The sequence below is a fragment of the Gossypium raimondii genome, chromosome 3 (genome assembly GCF_025698545.1).
Source record: "Gossypium raimondii isolate GPD5lz chromosome 3, ASM2569854v1, whole genome shotgun sequence".
Classification (NCBI taxonomy): domain Eukaryota; kingdom Viridiplantae; phylum Streptophyta; class Magnoliopsida; order Malvales; family Malvaceae; genus Gossypium; species Gossypium raimondii.
In genome coordinates this window covers 60,932,613-60,950,691 of record NC_068567.1, presented here as the reverse complement: position 1 = coordinate 60,950,691, position 18,079 = coordinate 60,932,613, and the positions used below count along the sequence as shown (strand labels likewise).

Here is an 18,079-nt window from a genome sequence, read left to right as displayed (position 1 = left end):
GTACAAAAATCATTGTCCAAGCTTGGCCTGACAGGCTACCCAACCCTTAGACAAGTCTATCATGTAGTGTTTGTTCACATTTTTTTTAACCATGTGGTTTAAAGATTAGATCTTTCCTCATGAGAATGGAACATATTTTGTGACCAGTTGTTTATCTCTTTAGAGAGCACTCGAAATGAAGATAATGCACTTAACCAATTCATTCAATCAATTATGTATCAATTAAATCAATTTTATCACTTTAGTCAATTATGATCTTGATCAAGTTGATTAGTTATGGGTTGTTGAAATTTATAACCGAATCGATGGTAAACGTACCATGGAGACCCTTGTACCAGGAGTCATGTTGTATTTTGCCCCATTGACTCAAAAAATGAGAAAATTAATCTTTGTATGTTGGATAAAAAAGCAAATTGGTCATTCGTTAAAATTTTCATCCGTTTCTACTGTTAAAAATTGGTCCACGTGCGTCAACATGTGTCATTGTTTGGTTATTTCGCCAGTAATGCCAGTTTTTAACAGCACAAATGGATAATCTTTTTAACAAAAATGATCAATCTGCTCTTTAATCTAAAGTACAATGACTAATTTGCTATTTTTTGAACAGAAGGAGCAAAATTCAAGTTAACTCTTAATTCAAAGTCTCCATGATAGTTTTACTAATTATTTTTATTTGGTAAATTATACCAATAGTTATTCAACTATAAGTATATCTCTTTTTTGGTCACCCAATTGAGTTAAAGACCTAGGTGTGGTTGTGGGATAAGTTTAAGCATGGTATTAACATTCTTTAAGCTTACTTAAGTTCGGTTCAGCCCAAAATATGGACCTAAAATTTTGGTCAAACTCACCCATATTTATCAATGGTTAACCCAAGCCTACTTCAAGTCCACTCATATTATTTTTAAATTTATTTTAAAAATATTTATATTTTTTAATTTAATATTTAATAATTATGTATATTCATTTATTAAAATTATATAAATAAATAACTTATTTGTTTAAAATGTATTATATATTATATAATATATAAAATAACACTATAATATATTAAAAACTTAGAAAGTAGGTCGCGCCTTAAATGTTTGAGCATGAGTTTGGCCCATATTTAAATGAGCCTAATTTTTTGTCTAAATTCATTTTTCGAGCCTAATATTGTTATTCAAACCTTCCTAAATTTGGTGTGTACTTTCAGGCTTAAGTGGGTAGTTTGACCCTTAAATAGGCCTATAAACCCCATTCCTGGCATCTAGTTACTCTAGCATAAGAGAAAAACAACATCATTGTGTTAAACAAACACCCTACTCTTACCCGACATCGTTTTAAGGCTAAAATTTGGTAAAGTAAACAAAACAGTAAAAAGGTCTCTCCAATCCCTCTCAATTTCAATAGAGCAAATTGGTCTCTCTAAAAAAACCAGAGCAATTTAATTCCTGCCAATTTCAAAAGTGAGCAGCCAAGTACAATTAATCACAACATTAATGTTTTTCATCAATGGTACATAATTTTGATTGATATAATAAATTTAGCCCTCAAATTTTACACATGCTGTCAACTTAGTTTTAATTAACAAATTTAGCTTGTAACATTTGTGTAAATGTAGAAATGTTGAAGCTAAATTTGTTGATATTTTTAGAATTAAGGCCAATTGACAAAATATGTAAATTTTGAGGGCTAAATTTATTATTATATCAATTAAAATTATGTACAATTGATGAAAAATATTATCAACGTGATTAATTATTTTAATTGTTCACCTTCAGAATTGACAAGAATTAAGTTATTACTTTAGAGGGACCAATTTACTCAATATCAAAATTGATAGGGACTGAAGAGATTTTTTTACCTAAAAAAAACTTATCCATCCCAAGATGTGCTAGGGGTGCGTAACATCCAACGTGGCATAAGGCATCTTTACAGCATCTTCCCGGCCCCCAGCTCTACCACCACCAGATCACCATTATTTATTATTATTATTTCTGTTCATATTTTGTTTATTTATTATTGCACAAATTGCAATTTACTGCCAAGAAATATAAACCCCATTAAATTTAACCCACAAAAATAAAGTTCCCGATTCAAAGTTTTCCCGGAAAATTTGGATTCAAGGGAAAAAAAATAGTAGTAGTTGAAATCGGAGAGTGTTGAAAAAGATAAAATGATGGGCGGTGGAAGTGTGTACTGGGGAAGGAAAGAAAAGAGTAAACGAGTGAAGGGAATAGTGGTGATGTTTGCTTGGGTTTCGATTCACGAGAAACACCTTTTGAATTACGTGGATTTATTTTCCTCCCTCGGTTGGAATTCCCTCGTTTCTCGTGCCGATTTTCTCAACGTGTAAGTTTTTTTTTTCTTTCATTTTCTCATTGATTTTTTTGGGGGTTATTTAGGAAGTGAATTAGAATTAGAACAAGCTTAATTTAGTTATTGTTAATTTTTCTAAATTTTATCACATGGGTTGAGAACTTTAGTGGGTTTTTGGGATTCTTATAAATTGGGTTTTTTGTAGGTGAGTTTGTGCTTCTTCTATTTTGATGGTGTTTTTCAGATGCTTTCATTGTATTTTATTTGTCCTGCTAATGATTGTGATGATTGTATCATTAGGGTTTTTGAATGGGTTTATTTTTAGAACTGTATTTTGGCAATCAAAAGTGGTTGTTTGTGGAAAGGGAAGATCTAATTTTAGTTATTGAGGATGGAAAAATAAGGATATAATCATATAATATCAGCTAGAAGTGGTTAGGTTTGGGGGTGGAGCTGTTTCAAAAATGATAGCTGAAAAGAAAGTTAACTACTGATATGGTGAATGAGTTGATGGATTACAAAGAACACATTGTAGATGCAGCTTGTTGGAAGAGTGATAATGACTGTGATAATTCTATTATTGGGGCGTTTGAATGGGTTTATTTTAAGACTATAATTTGGCAACCAAAAGTCATTGTCTGTGGAAAAGGAAGATTTAAGTTCAGTTATTGAGGATGGGAAAGTAAGGATATAATATCAGCTAGAAATGGTTTGGTTTGGGGGTGGAGTTGTTTCGAAAATGATAGCCGACAATAATGTTAACTACTGGTATGGTGAATGAATTGATCTTACATAGAACACATGGAAGATGTGACTTGTTGAAAGAGTGGTAATGACTGATAATTGTATTATTGGGGTATTCGAATGGGGTTTATTTTAGGACTTCCTTTTGGCAATCAAAAGTAATTGTTTGTGGAAAAGTAAGATTTAGTTTTAGTTATTGGGATGGGGAATAAAGGATACGATGTCAGCAAGAAGTGGTTTGGTTTGGGATCCGAGCGTTTCGAAAATGATAGCTGAAAATAATGTTTACTACTAGTGTGAGAATGAGTTGATGGCTCACATGAACAGATATAAGGTGTGCCTCGGGGGAAGAGTAGTAGTTGTGGGCTATATAAGTTATGTGTGGCTTTGTAAGATTAGAGATTTGACAATCTGTTATGGTATTAATCAAAATTTTAAGATATTGAACTTGGCATTTCTTTGCTGCACTTTTCGCAAATTGCTTTCCTTTTTTCATTTTCAAGTATTTGAAATTTTCATTTCATATTCTTTCTGCAGGTATTATCCTGATAGGGCAATGTCCTTGGCATTTGTTCTTCTAAATGAGCTTATTGAGGTCAGTTTCATTAAGGTTTATTATCTTTAATGATCCCTGATAATTTTTCACTTGGGAGTTCCACAAAAATCTTAAAACATTAAACACCTGTTTGGTTTTTGGTTCACAGGAGCTAAAGATTAGAACTTGTCCTGTAGTATTTGTTGCTTTCTCTGGCAGTCCAAAGGCTTGTATGTACAAGGTTTTTCAGGTAAACTTTAGTTCTTATTCCAGTTCCCAATGAATCAATTCACTTTTTGTTCTCTTATCTCCATTATTGCGGCAAAAGTATCATGGAGGCCCATTTACTAAGAGTCAGATTGCATTTTACCCCTTTTACTCAAAAAATGGGCAAATAGTCCCTGTATGTTAGATCAAAGGTTCTTTCTGTTAAAAATTTCATTCATTTCTTCTCTTAAGAACTAGCATGGTTGACTAAATAACCAAACAGTTACAGGTGGCATGCTACGTATGCCTTATGTTGACGTACAAGGATCAGTTTTTAACAGTAATAATGGATGGAATTTTTAATAGAGTGACCAGTTTGCTCTTTGATCTAACGTAGAATGATTCATTTGCTCATTTTTTGAGTAGAGGGAGCAAGATGTCATCCGACTCCTAATATAAGGGCCTCCATGGTACTTTTACCCCATTATTGCAGTTGAAATAATTTAGCTAAGTTTAATGTAGATTATTCAAGGAATAGGTGAAGCTCAGCTTAATCTGGTACCCTTCTTTTCTCTCCTAATTTCTTGTAATGATTTATTAGTAAAATGTAATAGTTTTCTAAAATCTCAACTTTTTATATATCATACTAAAGTTTTTGTTGTTATTTTCCCCCTTTTTTTCATTTTGTAAAGGATGGGAGCCACTTGGTTAGAAATTGCATTTCGGGACAAATCTATGATTCTAGCCCCGTAGATTTTGCAAGTGATCTGAATGCACGATTTACTTTACATCCCTCCATACGTAAAATGCCTGGACCTTCAAAGCTCGTTTCTTGGATTGCTAAAGGCGTTGCTTCTGGTTTGGATGGTCTCTATCTTACTGGCTTCGAGTCGCAACGTGCCGAGTATTGGCAGACCCTTTACTCATCAGTTGTGAGTTAATATTAACCCCGTAGGTGGTCCAAGTTGTTTTTAATCTGCTCCCATCAGTTAATTTTACACCTTTCCTCTTTTGCAGGACTTGGATGCTCCATACCTTATTTTATGCTCGGAGAATGATGACCTTGCCTCGTATCCAGTTATCAACAATTTTACTGAATGCTTACAAGATCGTGGAGCAGATATTAAGGTTGTAAAGTGGGATGGCTCTACTCACTTAGGTCTGTCCTGAGCCATGTTCTTGGTTTGTTATTACTAGAACATACTGTAGCTTCCATAAACTATATTATCAATTGCCATATATGATCAGAGCATATATACATTCTGTATTAGGTAAAGATAACATGGAGGCCCTTTGTACTAAGAGTCAGATTGCTTTTTGCCCCCTCTATTATAAAAATGGACAAATTAGTCATTGTATACTAGATCAAAGAGCAAATTGGTCCTTCTGTTGAAATCCCATCTATTTCTATTGCTAAAAACTTGTGCCTACCTCTCAAATGAGATACATGTGGCACGCTACGTGTAACTGTCTGGTTAATCCATCAATCACGTTAGTTTTTAATAGAAATGATAAGTTTGCTCTTTGATCTAATGTACAAGGATTAGTTTGAAAATTTTTTGAGTAAAAAGTGCAAAATGCAATCTAACTCTTATTACAGGGACCTTCATGGTACTTTTACTGCTGTATTATGTTTTTTGCTATCAGCTGTTTCCTCTCTAGATTACAATTTACAAATGGAGTTTCCTATACTATTCAGTTAATTCAACTGAAGGTCTGAACTCTAAACCTTAAACCCTAGATAAGAACATAAAGGCATCGTAAGCTGATTTATGTAATCTTCTTCTAGAGTTACAAAAACCTGAGGTTTTCTGCTCTAACTCGAAAGCACCGTATCCTGCTTCTGCACTCTTTAAATGTTCAGTTACTTTGTGACACATGAAAACTTACCTACTGTCAGTGTTTTCTATTTCAGAACACTACAAGCATTATCCTATTCGATACAGAGCTGTTGTGGCCAGTTTTCTCGAGAAGGCAACTTCAGTCTATTCCCATAGGATCAAGAAACTCGGAGAAACAAATGGCTTGCACGATGAGATCTCCGAGCTAATCTTCAACCTGCAGAAAGCAACAGTGAACTCAAACCAAAGCCTTAGGAGAGTTGCCGTTGGACCTAGTGACCACTTTTTCTTGCCAAGTTCAGCCGAATGTCACAACGGTAGAGAGACCAATTCTAAACAAGATGAACAAAGAGAACAACCGTTCTCTCTACCTGTACCCCCTACCATTAACGCTCACAGCGTCCTCGGCCAAATTCTCTTTGATGCTTGTGTTCCAAAGAACATCGAAGGTTGGGATATTAGATTTTCGGGTTGTGTAAAGGGGCAACCATTTTCTTCTGATCGTAGGTCTTCTTTCCTTGGTATCAAGTCCAGTCGTCGTTCGAGATTATAGTGCATGTCTTTTACGATTTCAATTTGGGGCACCTCATTAGCTTCATTGTTTGTTTATCTGTGGTTTTTTTTTTTTGGCCTCTTCCTTTTTGTGGTCTAATCCTCTGGCAAGAAGTGTACAGGTAGTTCAGGAATATGAACATATATATATTGTATTAGACTATATGTATAGGACTGTTTGTATGTGAGCTTTATGAAATTGTTCTGATGACAATTTGAAAGTTCATATATGTGTACAAACATCTTTTTTTTGTTCTTTTTTCTAGTGAAACAGTCATGAGAGCAAATTTGAAATAATTTATATGTATGTGGTATTTATTAATTGAAATTGAATCAAATGTATTTTAATTATTACCTGAATTAATAAATTTAATAAAAGGATGAATTTTGAAAGTTTCATTATAAAGCTCAAATAAGGTCAGAGTTCTATAGAGGCTTTTTTTATTAGGAGTTAAATTACATTTTGATTTTTTATTTCAAAAAATGAATAAACTAATTATTGTATCTTAAATTAAAGAGTAAATTAATTTTTTCGTTAAAATTTTTACCCACTTTTACTGTTAAAAACTTGTCATTATATATTATCGTGAGGTACACATGGTGTGCCATGTGTAGCTCGTGATTATTCGTCAGACATTCCAATTTTAACATAGAAATTAATGAAATTTTTAATGAAATGATCAATTTGCTCTTTGATTTAATGTACAATGACTAATTTGCTATTTTTTAAAAGACAAAATATAATCTAACTCCTAGTATATGGAGTCGAATTGTCAACACTGTTAATCTTCTTTTGTTAAATTTAGGTTCATTACAAAGTTATTGTTTTAGTTACATAGCTACCAAATTATTTTTTTATTTCAAAATGTTACATCGATAAATTTAATAAAAAATATTAGTATTAACAATTGGATCGAATTTTGAAATCGAAAATAAAGAGACTAAATTCATGAAAATAAAAGTACAAAGAATAAATTCTAGATTTGTGAGGAGTACAATGACTTACATCATATTTTAACCATCCAAAAGCGATAGTATTTTTCAAAAACTTTTTCTAGGATAAATCCCAAAACCATACAAGAATTATGGTGTACATAAACTTTAATTTTGTACAATTTTATATAAGATTTTAATTTTATTCAATTTTGTAAAGAACTAACATCATTATCGGTATAATACCATTTTATTACTTACATAAATAATTATACTTATCTAATATAAAATAAATAAATATATTCATTTCTCTAAATGTGTAGAATTAAATCAAAATCAAAGTTTAACCTGTATATGTAACGACCCAAAGGTCAGTGGTGTAGGAAACAGTAGTTTCAGAATCCCATTTTCGACGAATGAGTCTGTAAATATTATTATTTAATATTTACAAGGCTAATATAAAGTTTGATTAAAGTTTGATCCTTTAATTTGGTCAATTGAATAATTAATTAATGTATATGAACTAAATCGTAAAAGTTAATTGCTATAAATTTTTATTTGCTGGGACAACCAATTAAGCAGTTATCCATTTCTAATTAAATGTTGGGGGCTGGATAGGGCTTTACATCCACCAACTTTGTTAAATTATCATTAACATTAACTAATTAAGTTTAGTTAAAATTAATTAAGATTAGTAATTTAATTAAAGTATAAAAGATAGAAAATTGATAAAACCCTATTTTAAAGCTTCAACTTTCAGTTGATAAATAGGTATTGCAATTAAGTCATTTTCTTGTAATTTTTATGTTTTTGAGGTTCCAAAAGCTTGGTTTAGTTAGCCAATGCACCAATTTGTAAAACTGTTAAAGTTTTCAAAAGTTTCCATTGTTGAATATTGAAGCTTTTGGTATTAAATTGTTAGATTTTAGCTTAGATATGAAAAATGACTACCTTATAATGTTTAATTGCTAGTTTTTAACATAGAGACTAAAGTGTAAATATTTTGAAATTGATGTTAAATTTCTATAATTATGGATAGTAGAGGGCTGTAGAAGGATTAAATTGATATTAGTTTCAAAATCAAAGCTCAAATTTGAAAGTTATAGAAATTTCTATTTTAGGGCTAAATTGAATAAAATTTAAAATTTTAGGGAACATTTGAAATATTAAATTGAGTTGTCATATGCATAAAATATGAAGTTACAAAGTATTTGAAATTGATAGATTGAAATAAATTATTATGATAGATCGGAATTGAACCAACTAAAAATAATCGAGAAAGGAAAATTACATATTAGTCCCGACATTTTGTTATTGTAGTTTTGCTAGGTAGATTCATATGGTGTAATAATATGTAATATTAATGTAAATATCTTTTAATTATGAATTTGTTTGTGTGTAATTAAAAATTTGAATTGGTTACAATTTGGTACAAAAAGGTGAGACATGGATTAAATTGTAAAGAAATGATAATATGTGCTATATGTACTTGATTGGATATGAAATGTTTTATAATGTGATAATATGTATACGACGACATTACAAGGATTTAAATGTTATGAATACTGTATTAATGCCTACGTGAACTTAATAAATGAGTATGATACGACTGGCATGGTGTAACACCCCTAACCCGAATTTGTCACCGGAACAGGGTTACGGAGCATTCATATTTGAAACCAATCAAAATTAAAACATTAATGAGCAAACGTTGGCCAATTTAAATTATACATGCCATTCAATGCATTATTCCCCTAACATGCACAAACTCAACATTCAAGTTATTTCAATCATTTCCATGTATCAATAATATATATACCATGATTGATGAGCTCATCAATTCCATGATTTCCATTCCCTTGTTATTTTTCCGTATTTATCCCATTGAACTACTTGAAATTTCGATGGATTTTCAAGGGTACACCTAAGTGTACAAATCCGGGTCCGTCAATTCATATTCATGTGCGCACATTTTCATTTCAGAGAGCACACTCCCGTGAACCTCATCTTTACAGTGGGATTACCAGTCCAGGCTAAATCCCCTACAATGACAATTACTCTAATGAGCTGAGATCTGAATTATCAGTCCAGGCTAAATTCAGACCCTAATTCGGATTACCCATCCGGGCTAAATCCATTTTCCACATATTCTTTGGGAGGACTATATTAGGATAGGATCACCCGTGCGGGCTAGATCATTTTTACCGTCAATTCCTTTTCAGAGATCCATCGAATTTTCCTTCCATTCAACCGGGATTTCTTCCCCTTTTTATCAAATATATCAATGTTTCATCAATTTTCATATAATGAACATTCAAATCATATTCACATCAATAACAAACATTTCAAGCATTTAAGAATATAATTCAAGTTACACAAACTTACCAGGCTAAATTGCGAAATATCAAAATTCGGGACATTTTGATAATTTTCTATTTTCCTCAAATTTCCACCCAATCTTGATCTAAATTAATATTTCATTCAATTTATTAATTTAAATAATAAAATAATTCATTTCATACAATTTGGTCACTTTTTGACATTTTAACAAATTTACCCTTAAAATATTACTTTTATTCAATTTAATCTCGAACCTAAAACATGTAAATTAGCCATTTTAATGAAAATTCATGCTAGTTGAATAATCATATATTTTCCTCCTCCTCTCCATTCCACATCCTTAATGTATATAACATGCTTATATGTAACATTATCTATAATTTCACTATTTACTTAATTGTTCATTCAAAGCTGTCCACTTGAGTTGTAGTCACTAAATTATTTATATCTTGAGCTACATAACTCTGAATTGAGATCCGTTAATTTTATATGAAACTAGACTCATATATCTTATTACTATAAAATTTTAAGAATTTTGGTTTATCCAATAAGTACAGTTTATTCTTTAAAGTTTCTCATATTTCACTGTTTGACAGTTCCGACCCTCTTCACTAAAAATTAATTATCTCTTTGTACAGAATTAGTATGATGTCCCCGTTTGTTTCTATTGAAAATAGACTCATTAAGGATTTTAAAATATAAATTATAACCCATAATTATTTTTGTAAAATTTTTAATGATTTTTCCAAGTCAGAACAGGGGAAACCCGAATTTATTCTGACCTTATCTCACAAAATTTATTATATCTCATGATTTAGGGTCTGTTTGTTTGGCAGTAAAATGTTTTCTGGAAAATGTTTTACTTTTCTGTAAAATAATTTACTGGAAAATATTTTCTGGTGTTTGGTAAATCTGTGTAAAATATTTTCTACTGTTTGACAGATTTCCTTAAAATATTTTTCGGAAAAGTTGTTTTACATATATTTTACATATATTAATATATATATTTATTAATATATATTAATAAATTATTTTTACATATATAAATTTTTGAAAGTACCACTTAAAATGAAAGCATGAAAAATGAGTTTTCTTGTAGGAAATTGTGAAAGAATTGTAACTAATGTGTTGAATCATGAGTTTGATTGGTGCAAGATTTTGTTATATATTATTAGGTTATCTTTCCGTTAATTAATTAATCCTCATTATATATTTAATCAAGAATTTGAATGGGAAATTTGAATGGAATTCATTTAAAAATCAATATATTATTAGGTGCAAATTTGAGGATTTGGATGAAAGACGCAAAATTTGTTGATGGTGTAACTCAAACAAATAGAATTTCAAGATATGCTAATGGTCTCCTACATGCTCTTAAACATGTTTAGCATGTTACCAACTCATTTCACAAACAATTTGCATATGAAAACGAGTCCAAAATCTCAAGCATAAAGTCTCTTATACATTAGCATAAATTTCACTGCAGCAAAAAATGATGAACCAGACATTAGCTAAAAAACTTATACATGCACATCAATAAAATCCTAATTGCCTTTAAACCTAGTGCTTGCCCATTGCAACTCCTGAGCCTAATCCATAATCAGAAGGCAAGGGATCAATGCCACCAGTTTCACCCCAATCTTCAACACCATAAAAACCAACAGCTTTCCCTTTATTACCTCCATAAAAGCTATCAAACTCATTACTAGAAGAACTCAACTTCCATAAACATTCAAATCACCAAAAGACAACACATCATTCCCCATGTTAAACTGCAAAGGAGAATCACCTCAATACTTCCTTTTAATCCATTAACTCAATGCTAAAACTAAACCATGGAATTAATTATAATGCAAAGGACTAAAAGCATTAACAATTTATTCCAGTAAATAAGACCCACGGCATTCAGAATATCATAAACTACAAAAACATCTACATACCCTGCGTTTCTTATGCGTTACAACTAGAAGAGGAGGAATAAGTGAATACAGATCACACAATGGTCTTGTAAGTGCTGAAAAAGTTGGGTGCTCAATAGCCCTGCAAAAAAGTAATATATCCTTGAAATAACTAAACAAATAATATTGCTTAACATACATTCTCAAACATTAAGCACCTCAGGATAAACTGCATTTGAAATTCAATTAGCATAACTCAAACATCCATATCATTCATTAGCAGGAGCCTAGGAGGAATTGCAATGGAATACACTATTTGCTAGTATGCTTAACATAAAAGAATCTACTGTCTCCATGAAAAAAAAAGGATTATTTAGTGCACCACTGGTGAAGCTAAAATCTCCACATGGGACGCTACTAATTTGCTACATGCTTATTAAGTACACGATTACTATCCTATATGCAAGCCAAACAACCGAGACAACCACAAAAGACTCAAAGAAAAGTAGGCGAAAGAAGGTGAAAGACATGGGTGGTGAAGGAAGCTCCAGGCGGTCCAGAACCACCCAGGAGTCGGATACTCTGTCCGAGACAGGGTCCCTAATCAGTTGTGATTCAGAGTTTGTAGAAGGGGAGGGTAATTGAAATGGAGAAATTCTTGATTTTCTTTTTCTCTGTATGTAAACATATTGGTTGCTAGACCATATTTTTGCTTTAGTGGAAATCAAGAAGAGTGTCGTGAAACTAGTAGGCAAGAAGGAAACAACGAAGCAAGATGGTATAAGGAAGCAGTTGAAGGTAAAAGCTATTATAATTGAGAGAAGAGCTAAAACATGCACTGTTTATCAAGTGTATTCACAACCTCTCATGAAAGAAAAAATACCAAATATTCTTCTTTTTCTCTTCTTATCTGGTCTCTAAAATTGGAATCAAAGCTATAACAATTCCACTCAAAAAAAGGCAAACAATAGAAACACAAAATCCAAATCCTAGTAATATAAACTGTCACCAAGAATTTACTGGTATTTCATCGGTGCCTTTTTCATGCATTTTTAAATGAACCCAAAGCATCCCTTCAGAAAAAAGATTCACTCTCTCAAGGCAGTGGATCAAAAACTCAGAAATCAAAAGGAAGAAACAAAAGAAGCCTGTTGCAGAAATACCGATATCATTGTAATTCAGCAAAAATAAGCAAGATTTATAATCATGTACTTAATAAATGAATCGGGTCAATCGCATATACTAACTGAAGCTTTAAAGGTAGAAATGTTGAGATTTTTATAGTGAAAATAGCAAGAAAATTAAAAGGGAAAGCTTCCCTTTAGTGAAGAAGTGGGGGTTGAGTGGTGTAGGGAAGAAGAGTATGAGTTTTCATCCTTTTTCCAATTTTTGAAAAATCCAGCAAAAACCACCAATTTCATAAAAACTTGAAGCTTTTGGGTAACTCACCGACAGATCTATGGAGTAGAGAGATGGAGAAGGAAGATGAAGCTGAGAGACAGAGATGGCGAGGCAAAGATGAGGAGGAGAGGCGGAAGCTTTGAGGAATGAAAAATGTCTGCTGCTTAGAAGAGAATGGAAAATGTCTGCTTAGAGAAGAATGGAAAATGTCTTACCAATTTGAAGCCGTAAGACATTTTCCGGAGGAATGGGTTTGATTTTACCGTGTTTTGGAAAATGTTTTACTCAAGGATATCATTTTCCCCCAAACAAACACCGGAAATGGTGTAAAATGTTTTCCGGAAACCATTTTACAGCAAACAAACGCACCCTTAGAATTCCATTACTTACACCGTTTCTTCTATGAGAAACTAGACTCAATAATATTTAATTCCATGTTTTATTCATACTCTAATTCGATTTCCACAATTTATGGTGATTTTTTAAAGTTAACCTACTGCTGCTGTTCAAAACTGTTTTAGTGTAAAATGTTGATTACTAAATTTATAACACCCTTATTCCCTTTCTCTATAATATTTCCCATCACTTTCTCTTATTTTCCTTCACTAATATATCAAGAACATAAGACTTTATTTAATAAAACTCTACTATAACATCATTTCCATGCTTTTTCAATAATATCAAACTTAAAAATATATTGAAATCTTGATGCTCTTACCTTGTGCTATTGATTTCAATCTTTAACTTGATTTTCTCTCTCCTCCAGCTTCTACTTCTTGAATCTAACTTGATATTCTAGCTCCCCATAGTCTCCTTATCAATTTTCTCTCTTGGTGGCTATGGAAATTTCTTTGATTTCTAAGTGAAAATAGTGAATTTTGGGTTGGAGGACCAAATTGCAAAGAAAGAAAAACTTTCTTTCTTCTCTTCTCTTCTAATGTGAAATGCATGGAAAAATGGTGGAATGGATGATTCTTCATCTTCCTTTTCTTATATATACTAAATAAAATACTAATAAAATAATAAAATATCAATTAAAATTAAATTAAAATATTAATAAACTAATATTTATTTAATTAATTAATCTAAAATATCACTAACATCATCATTGCCTTCTAGATTTCTCTCTCTTTTAATTGACCATTTTACCCTTTATAATATTTAAAATTCCATCCTTGAGTCATCACTTAATTTGGTAAAATTGCAATTTAGTCCCTCAAAATTCTTCACCTTTTCAATTTAGTCTTAATTCATCCATTTTCCTTAGTTTCTAGATTATTCCACCCTTAAAATATTTGCACTATTGGTCCTTCAAATTTTTCATATTTACACTTTAACCTCTCAAATCTTGAGTATTTACTCTTAGACAACAAAACTTTTCTCACTTTTACAATTTAGTCCTTTCTTGAATTAATATATAATATACCATAATATACTTCCCAATGTTGACATAACTCAAAATTTCCCCTTTTTGTCACGTTATTTCCTTATTTTTACTATATCGAGGATACTATCTTACTTTCTTACTGTAGTAATTTTCAGGGTATTACACATGGCAATAGGGTTATTTGTGCACTTGTACGGGTTTAGCACCTCGGTGCTCTCTGTTTAGTACTTTGGTGCTCTCTACTTAGCACTTTGATGCTCTTTGATCAGCATTTCAATGCTCTCTTTTTAGCACCTCAGTGTTTTTTGGTGTGATGTAGTTACCTATGTTTTTAAGTTTATTTATTAGAGTTCATCGGGCTAAATGATTAATGCAAAAGAGAAATGACATTGAAATGTTACAAGCTTGATGTTCAAAATGGAAATTTGATATTTTGATATCATAAATAGAGTTGAATTGCGGATTGTATTAAATGGAATAGCGTTTTGATGTTGAATTGCTATATGACTTTTTATGTGACAACTCACCTTATCGTTGTGAAATGCTATGTCAGGAAAATTGTATGAAGTTAATTAGATTGTTATATTTAATTATAATTCAAGGTAAGTTGCTCATTTTAATACCTATAAACTTACTAAGCATTCGAAATGTTTACCTAAAAGTTTTTCCCTTTTTTTGTAGATTGTTGGTTTGCGGAACTCGTCGACCAGCTCACCTCAAAGCTCAGACTATCCAACTATCAATTGGTAAACTTTTGCTCATTTTAAGCTCAATTATGTAACATGTACATAGGTGTTTATATATGTGTTACTTGTGAATGATGGTTTGGTTTAAACCTTGGTTAATGTTTGATTTTGGAAAGCCAATGTTCATATATGCATTAGTGTATGTTTTGGTAACTTGTGTAACTTTGTGTTTGATATTTAAATGGTAAAATGAGTATGAAATGAGGTAGTGTATGTGATGGTAAGAAATGGAAAATACATTGATGATTCTATTGAATTGATTAAGCAAATTTGATATATTTTGTTGTTCAAATGAAGATATCTTGGATAGATTGAATTGAAATGATGTTGTAACGTTTTTGGTATGTATTATGGTATGATCTTGTGCAGCTAAAGGTGTACAATTATGCTCCAAATGCGAAATTGATTAGGTTGACATGGAGTAGGTACCAAATGGCCTAAAATTTATCAAAAACAGAGTTCACGTCGAGACGAGCAACTCTCATTGTCGCAACATCCACCAATAATATATGACATCCTGATGTTGAGACGCTGGATGTCGCAACGTGACAAACTGTTTGGCGACATCACGACGTAGAGAAGGTGACGTCACGATGTCAACCCTTAATTTTTAAAACTTTATATATTGGTTCTAATTCATGCTCAGGTCAACAAAAGAGTTTTCGCAAGCTTGATCAAGGCTCAAATTTAGTTGTGAATCATATTATGAATGTGTTTAAGTCATAAATATTTGTTTGATTGATATATTTACTGTATTTTTACGGAAGTTGCTCCGGCAACAGATGTAACATCCTGTAGCTCGAACCCGATGATCGGGTCTGGTAAGGAGTGTTACAATATAATTGCATAAATCAAAGTTCATGTATCAAATTACACATTGAATCAAAGTTCATGTATAGTTTTGATATTTATCTTTTTTTTACCGTAAAAAGAGCTAATTGCACCAAACATCCCCAAACTATAACCTTCATTCTAAATTAGTTGTAACATCCGCGTTTTAACTCGAGACTAGGTACATTGATGGATCGGGTCAAGAATTAGTATAAAATTTTTGAAATATAATAAATAAGAATTTTGAGTATTAAATTAGAAAGTATATAGATCCAAAAAGAAATTAGAAAAAAAAATAAAAATAATTCTCTTTAAATAGGAAATTTTAAAATAGATGCATTGATTTAGTTGAAAGAATAAAGAAATTGTTGTGGCCAAAGTAGGAAAAATATTAAGTTAGGAGATATATAACAGTAGAGAAAAGGAATGAATGATTAAAAAGAAATTTAACCAAAGTATTGTCTGAGTCATACTAGGAAATATGAAAGATGAGAAAGGACAAAGTGGTAATTAGCCAAGTGGATATTTATTAGGTGTAATAATGATGGGTAAAAGCAAAAAGATGGATGACTTAAGGACTTAGTAGCAATTTGATCATTTTAATTAAAAAGGTGGGATATTTTAGTGCAATGGTATAGAAAAGTGGAGAAAAGATGTCATCTTTTCTCAAACACCAAACCGTCACTAATTCTTCTTCTCCCCCCAACTTTCATCTAACTTTTCTTTTAATTCCCTTCATGTCCTCCCATCATAGTTGAACCATCCAAGCTTCAAACCTTCATTTTTCTTTGAAATTTCCTTAGTAAAAATAAAAAAAGCTTAAGGTAAGAAATGATGAAATTATCATACCATACATGTTTATTTTTATTAAATAGTATAGGAAAGTCACTTGATTGTGGTTTTTTTTAACATATAAATGTTATATGTTTTATATAAAATTGAAGAGAAATAAAAGAAAGGAGAGGACCTAATTGAAGAAAAAGGAAAAGAGAAGGCTAACCTAATTGAAGAAAGGGAAAAGAAAAGGCTAAGGAGTGAAGGAATAAGAAAATACATCATCTCAACCTTTACATTGTAAGTACTACAAGATTTTTAAATTATTTTTTATTTAAATGCTTATATTGTAGTATGAAATTACTTAGAATAGAAATGTAAAATATATATTTAAATTTGTAAATAGATAAAAAGAGATTAGAATATGAAATTATGAAATTTGTAAAGAAAATTATAGGTGGAGAATATGAAATGATATATTGTTTGAACACTAAGCAATGATGTTGTGATAAAAGTATATGTGTGCAAAAGGTGTGATATTTGTGATTTGTGAAATGGGGACTAAATTGTAGATGATGGAGAAATGAGAAATCTTTTTCGAAATATTTATATAAATTATTTAAATGTATGAAATTCAGCTTTAATGCCCAAGTAGATGGAATTTAGAACTACTAGGATATTAGTGGCATGCCATTAAGGGACCTTAGCGCGCTCTCCGATTATTAGCATATTAGTGCTCTCCATTTAGCACATCCGTGCTCTCTGTATAGCATTTCAGTGCTTTTTGTTCAATAGTGCATAATAATGCACCTCTGTATTTGTTCTGTATATCTGTTCTGTTCTATAAAGTCTAATTTGTGTTAAGAATATGAGTTGTGAACAAAAGTGAATCATCAATGTGTGGAGGTAAGTTTAATAACTTACAAAAGGTAAGTTAAATTTCATTAAAGTAAGGTATAGTTGAAGAAACGTGTATGTGTGTAAATATGTCTTAGTTGAATAAGTTTAAAATATTATGTTATGTTTCATTTATCTATTTAATTCTTGTAGTGCTTACTAAACCTTCATCGGCTTAACGCGTTTATTTTTAACGTGTAGGAACAGTTAGACTCGAAGAGGTAGAGTCCGGTTAGGAGATCTCTCATCTCATCACATCCTCAAGAACTTCAAGAGTAGGTACTATATTTTGAATTAAAATGACATGTACATAGGTAGACCAAATGTGTTCTCATGTGTTAGGGACTAAAATGCAAACTCTTGAAATTCTATCTATTTTGGTTTACTTGAAATATTTTGGTCTATATGAAATGAATTAGTGAAACTATAAGTATGTTTGCAAATGTGGTTTGGTAAGTTAAAATACTATGTATAAATGTTTAAATTAAACAGTATCTAGCCAAAACCGTTTTGACACCAAATGTAATAGTCTTATACTAGGTCCATACAATCAGACCGGGTGTATGAGTGTTACATTAGTCCCTAATCTTCAAAATATTCCAATTATATCTCCAAACTCTTGATGATATATCAATAGAAAAATGTCACATAACTTTTAAAAATAAAAAATAAAATAAAATAAAATAAAATAA

At 31.2% G+C, this 18,079-nt stretch overlaps 1 protein-coding gene and 1 long non-coding RNA gene across 2 annotated transcripts; one reads left to right on the top strand and one right to left on the bottom strand.

Moving 5' to 3' along the window:
* Positions 1 to 1,998: 1,998 nt before the first annotated feature.
* LOC105795256 (uncharacterized) lies at positions 1,999 to 6,477 on the top strand. Its single transcript, XM_012624801.2, has 7 exons — positions 1,999 to 2,334; positions 3,583 to 3,640; positions 3,750 to 3,830; positions 4,310 to 4,345; positions 4,480 to 4,719; positions 4,805 to 4,946; positions 5,703 to 6,477. Exons 1-7 carry the CDS (start codon positions 2,159 to 2,161, stop codon positions 6,179 to 6,181), a joined length of 1,212 nt encoding a protein of 403 aa, XP_012480255.1. The 5' UTR covers positions 1,999 to 2,158; the 3' UTR covers positions 6,182 to 6,477.
* Positions 6,478 to 10,876: 4,399 nt separating this feature from the next.
* On the bottom strand, positions 10,877 to 12,996 carry LOC105795257 (uncharacterized). The gene is made up of 2 exons (XR_008194626.1): positions 12,801 to 12,996; positions 10,877 to 11,493 (listed from the first exon to the last, which is right to left on the bottom strand). It is a non-coding gene; the product is annotated as an uncharacterized LOC105795257 (long non-coding RNA).
* Between the last annotated feature and the right edge of the window lie 5,083 nt (positions 12,997 to 18,079).